This window comes from Bufo gargarizans, chromosome 4 (genome assembly GCF_014858855.1).
Source record: "Bufo gargarizans isolate SCDJY-AF-19 chromosome 4, ASM1485885v1, whole genome shotgun sequence".
In the NCBI taxonomy this organism is placed as follows: domain Eukaryota; kingdom Metazoa; phylum Chordata; class Amphibia; order Anura; family Bufonidae; genus Bufo; species Bufo gargarizans.
Genome location: NC_058083.1, coordinates 215,641,921 through 215,647,920, shown reverse-complemented (window position 1 = coordinate 215,647,920; position 6,000 = coordinate 215,641,921). Strand labels below are relative to the sequence as shown.

General features: G+C 40.0%; 1 protein-coding gene across 6 annotated transcripts in view; it reads right to left on the bottom strand.

The window, feature by feature from the left end:
- Positions 1-424: 424 nt before the first annotated feature.
- DVL3 (dishevelled segment polarity protein 3) overlaps positions 425-6,000 on the bottom strand; it is a 71,183-nt gene continuing 65,607 nt past the window's right edge. For 2 of the 6 annotated variants that reach the window (XM_044289222.1, XM_044289227.1), the window contains 2 exons: positions 1,846-2,269; positions 425-1,459 (listed from right to left, as the gene is read on the bottom strand). In XM_044289222.1, the coding sequence (XP_044145157.1) occupies positions 1,435-1,459; positions 1,846-2,269 (449 nt within the window). In that variant the 3' untranslated portion in view covers positions 425-1,434. Of the gene's footprint in view, positions 2,270-6,000 lie in introns of all 6 variants that reach the window. The other 4 variants (XM_044289223.1, XM_044289224.1, XM_044289225.1 and 1 more) reach the window with 4 other exon arrangements.

The following is a 6,000-nucleotide window of genomic DNA, read 5'->3' as shown; positions in this document are numbered from 1 at the left end:
GTAGTGTTCCGTTCCACATCTCTGGATTTGAGGACCCATTGAAATGAAAGGGTCCGCATGATGTGGAATGGCCATGGAACGGGACCAGTGTATTGCGGATCCGCAAATGCGGTCCGCAATACGGGCTTCACACGGTCGTGTGAACGAGCCCTAATAGAAAAGCATAGTTTAAGAAAAACAAAACACATGGATCTTCTTGTATTAAAAAGTGTAGTCTACTGTGACAAAAGAAACCCCTTTATAGGAATATACGCCAGTGAAAGGTATGTTTTTATGTAGATTGATGCAAAACTGTAGTAATCTGCAACCAAATACCGTAAACATTAGTAACTCAAGAACAGGAGGGTGCTCATGACTTAGAAATGTTCTCTGTAGCGAACAAAAATTTTCAGCATTCTCCCACAATAACATAAGACACGACATAAAATGTGTGTAGATTTATTGCAGCAGAAACATCTCAGTGCAACAAAGCAATGGGAAAAAAACCAAACAAATGAAAATGCTCCTGCTCACAGTTCTGCTTTGTGTGTTGCTCCTAGACACCCACTTTGCAGCAATGCATCAGTCCACTGCAAGAGCCTAGAAAGCGGGAGCAGGCCTTGTGTACAACACAAGTCTCCCTTTGGGTAGATGCTAAGGCAAATAAATCATCAGTTTTCTAAAAAATTGTGCCATTTTCTGCACTGTCCTGTCAGTTTTTTTTTTTTTAATATTTATGAAAACTCTGAGAAAAGTTAAAAAGTCAGTGGAAGTACAGTCAGTTTGCCACTAGCCCCAATTGTGCCTTTATATAGTGTTGCTGAGAGGGGAGGGGCTTGGAAAGGTTCAAATGGATTATGGTTTTTAGGAAAACTACTTATATATATAAATAATTTCCCCATCTTAGCACCATTTCTGGGTGATAGCAAAAAATAATAATATAATACAAAAACAGCAATGTAGTGTTTCCAATCTACACGACAACCACAAGCTCCTGAAAAGAGGTCTTAGTTCATCTGCTGTCTGTAGGATGTGCAATATACTGCAACACATTCATAAAATATGGGGGAAAAAATAGCAGGCCTCCCTGACAGGAAAGGTGCACAAACATGATGATGTACTTTAAGACTCCCACTACTCTTCAAAAATAGGTACCTTTAGAAAAGGGAGCTACGAGGGCTAAAATCTTTGCAAGAGTAGAATGGAGTGTATGAGGTTTTTGATGTACATCAGTTTATATATGGAATAAGAAAAAACATGGCACTCCAAAGGCAAAATAGGCATGTTCTTTGTGGTTTATGAAAATGTAAGGCTTGTGGTGCTTCACTCCAATCGGTCGTCTTCCTGTGGCAATGGATTCTCTTCATCTATACAATGCGCCATGATATGTTCAAGGTAGGGGTACCCTCCGACTTGAGGGTCGTGCACTTTCACTGGCAACTTGCTCAGAGAAAGTCAAAGACCCCCGAATTCTTGGCTGCTTTAACAAAAGAAACACAGTTGTAAAGGGAAAAAAAGCAAAACAAAGAGTAAATCCATTCCCATAACTGGCGTTTGTTTGTTTTTAAACAGATGCAATATTAATTTGTTAAAATCAATCTGTTACAAAAGCCAAGCAACCAGGCAAGGATGTGGCCAGCCTCCTCCCTCTGCACAAACACACGGTCTGGAGCAGGGTCTGATAGATTAGGTGCATGGATTAGTGGCAAGTGTGAGGGTCCGCGCGAACATCACACATACATCTCAGTGGAATCGTGCTGGCCTCTCCATTTCCGTACTTAGTATCAGTATGTAAATAATAATTAGAAAATTTTCAGAAAAACAAAAATAGCTAAAAACAGGGCCAATGTTGTAAATTTTGCTCACATAACATCCACAAAGAACTCACTGGGATTGCCCATAGCCATGCGGAAGGACTGTCTACTAGCGGTGAGTTCAGGTGGGACAGAGGCTAAATCGCGGCCTGGTGGTGCTCCTGGGGGGCCCATGACAGGGTGTGGTGCTGGCATCATCATCATTGGAGGACCATATAGAGGAGGAACACCTGGAGGACCATAGGACTGGTGTGTATGGTGGCTCCGTATGCTGTGTGCTATGGAGTGGTGGCTCCTGTGGCTGTGTTCACTTGCTGGTACTGAACGTTCACTTGCTGCTCTGTCTCTTCGCAAACTGCTACGTGTAGTGTGGTCTGACTCGCTTCCACTCCCTCCAGATTTTGAGTCACCAGTCTTAGGGTCTCTGTCTTTCCTCTTTTCTGTACTGCTGCGGTTGGAGCCACTACTTCTACTTCCTGTAACATGAAGACAATTTTAGACAACAAAAATACATAATGCATTAACACTGTTAGTTATACCCATATCAGCCAATCAGAATGTACTTCTCATTTTTCCAGACACCATAGAAAGGATGCAAGTGATAAAAACTAGAGACTACAGCAAAGTGGTCAAAGCTTTCAAAAAATAAAAATAAAAAGTTATCGGATGACAACTTTGTATTTTAAAATTGAAGTCACTAATTTGTTTGCCCCTAAAGACATCCGTGACATCATTTATCTCCACCTCCACCTCTCGTGCTATGGAGGGAATATAGAGGGTAACCTGAATTTTTAGCTTTAATAAAGCACCAAAGTATTTAAGTGATCAGTAACTTTTTACACAACTTTGCATAAACCAATAGTACACCAATAGTAGAACTTTGTAATATGTTTTATAAGGGAGAAATGTCTAGTTCTCCTGTTATTAGCAGTGTACCAGAATCAATTACTTTTCACTTTGAAAAAAGCCTTTTTCCCCATCCATCATCTCTCACCTCACCAGGAGGATCATATTACACATGTCAAAAATGCTAATCTATGGAGAGGGGAGCAGTGAGCAGGACCCGAGGAGACGGGCACAGAAAGACTGGGCAGCTACATAGGATGGTAATAGCTCAGCACAAGTGCCTCATTCACAATCATATAGGTCAGTACTTCTCTGTAATGCTCTCCATTATCCTGGGACTGCTAAGTGACTGTGAGAGAGTTAGGAAGGAGATTCCCCTCTACTCTGTGTGTGCTGCAAACTGGGCATTCATTATGCACAGAGAAAACTGCAAAATAAATGCCAGATACTAGTAATATAATGGTCAGAAAGATTGTTATTCCTCATACACAGACACACTGTATTACTGGTTAACCCTTTCTACCCCGGGCCAGTTTCCACCTTCCTGCCCAGGCCATTTTTTTGCAAATCCGACATGTGTCACTTTATGTAGTAATAACTTTGGAACGCTTACTTATCCACGCCATTCTGAGACTGTTTTCTCGTGATACATTGTACTTCATGATGGTCATAAATTTGAGTCACTATATTTCACCTTTATTTATGAAAAAATCCAAAATGTACCCAAAATTTTGAAAAATTCACAATTTTCTAAATTCTAATTTCTCTGCTTTTAAAACAGAAAGTGATACCTCATAAAATATTTATTACTTAACATTCCCCATATGTCTTCTTTATGTTGGCATCATTTTGGAAATGTCATTTTATTTTCTAAGTATATTAGAAGGCTTAAAACTCAATAAGCAATTCTTAAAATTTTTAAGAAAGTTTCCAAAACCCACTTTATAAGGACCAGTTCAGGTCTGAAGTCACTTTGTGGGGCTTACATAGTGGAAACCCCCCATAAATGACCTTATTGTAGAAACTACACTCCTCAAGCTACTCAAAACGGATTTTACAAACTTTGTTAACCCTTTAGGTGTTCCGCAAGAATTAAAGGAAAATGGAGATGAAATTTCAAAATTTCACTTTGACAGATTTTCCATTTTAATAAAAAAATTTATTTAACACATCGAGGGTTAAATAGCCAAACAAAACTCAATATTTATTACCCGGATTCTGCAGTTTACAGAAACACCCCACATGCGTTTGTAAACTGATGGCAGGGCGCAAAAGGAAAGGAACACCATATGGTTTTTGGAAGGCAGATTTTACTGGACTGGTTTTTAGACACCATGTCCCATTTGAAGCCCCCCTGATGCACAATTACAGTAGAAACTCCCAAAAATGGGAAACTAGGGGATAAGGTGACAGTTTTATGATTACTATTTTGGGGTACATATGATTTTTAATTGCTCTCTCTCACATTTTTTGTGAGACAAAGTAGCCCAAAAATGGTTTTGGCAGTTTTTTTTTTTAAACATTCATCTGACAGGGGTAGATCATGTGCTCTTTTTATAGAGCAGGTTGTTACGGATGCAATGATATCAAATAGGTCTACTTTGTTTGAGTTTTACATAATAAAGCATTTTTTTTTTTTTTAAATGATGTTTTTGTGTCTCCAGTTTCTGAACTCATTTATTTTTTTCTGCCGATCGCCTTGTGCAGGGGCTCATTTTTAGCAGGAAGAGTTGACGTTTTTATTGGTACCATTTTTGGGTACATATGATTTTTTGACCATTTATTATTACACCCATAAAGGGCAAGGTGACCCAAAAAATTGTTCATTTTGGCACAGTTTTTATTTATTTATTTTTACAGCGTTCATCATGTAATATTTTTATAGAGCAGATCGTTACGGACGTGGAAATACCTAATATGTATATTTTTTCTTATTTAAGTTTTACACAATAATGGCATTTTTAAACCAAAAAAATGATGTTTTAGTGTCTCCATAGTCTGAGAGCCATAGCTTTTTTATTTTTTGCGGTATGAGGTGACTGATTGGTACTATTTTGGGGGGCATATATCTTTTTGATCGCTTGGTGTTGAAATTTTTGTAATATAAGGTAATACAGTTTTTATTTTTTACGGTGTTCACCTGAGGGGTTAAATCATGTGATATTTTTATAGAGCTGGTTGTTACGGACGCGGCGATGCCCAATATTTTTTTTTTCCCCTTTTTCTTTTTTTAAATCAGGGGAAAGGGGATTTTTTTCTTCTTTTTTTTTCACTTAAATTATTTATTTTCTTTCAACTTTTTTACTTTATTTCTAACTTTAACTTTGGGGTTGTGATCCTTTCTGCAATGCATTACAATACATCTGTATTGTAATGCATTGCCTGTTTGTGTATTACATAGAGTAATACACTAACAGGTTGCCTAGGAGACCCAGCCTGAGGCTGGATCTCCTGGGCACCCTTAGGCCTCTTTCACACGAGACCGATGGATTAGGTCCGGATGCGTTCAGTAAAACTCGCACCACTTTCCAAGCAAGTTCAGTCAGGTCTGTCTGCGATTGTGTTCAGTTTTTTCCGCACAGGTGCAATGTGTTTTGATGCGTTTTTCACGCGCGTGATAAAAAACTGAAGGTTTACAATCAACATCTCTTAGCAACCATCAGTGAAAAACACATCGCACCCGCACTTGCTTGTGGATGCAATGCGTTTTTCACACAGCCCCATTCACTTCTATAGGGCCGTGGGCTGCGTGAAAAACACAGAATATAGAACATGCTGCGATTTTTACACAACGCAGAACTGATGTGTGAAAAACAACGCTCATGTACACAGACCCATTGAAATGAATTGGTCAGGATTCAGTGCGGGTGCTATGCGTTCACTTCACGCATTGCACCCGCGCGGAAAACTCGCTCGTGTGAAAGGGGCCTTAGAAGGCAGGTACCAATGCCGTGAAAGGCATCAGGCTGCCTTCTCACCCATCAGGTCCCCACTACAGCAGCGCGGGGACCCGATGGGCTCCATCACCCGCAGCAAACCCCTTCTATGTCGCGGTCAGTGCTGACCACGGCAGAGAAGGGGTTAATGCGCCGGCATCATCGTTTTCACCGATGCCGGCGCATACAGCAGGGGTCTGGCTAAGGCTACTTGCATTTGGTGCGGATCTGTCATGGATCTGCACAGACGGATCCATTCAGATAATACAACCGTCTGCATCCGTTCAGAACGGATTAGTTTGTATTATCTTTAACATAGCCAAGACGGATCAGTCTTGAACACTATTGAAAGTCAATGGAGGACGGATCAGTTTTCTATTGTGGCAGATTGTGTCAGTGAAAATGTTTGGCTCAGTTTCATCAGA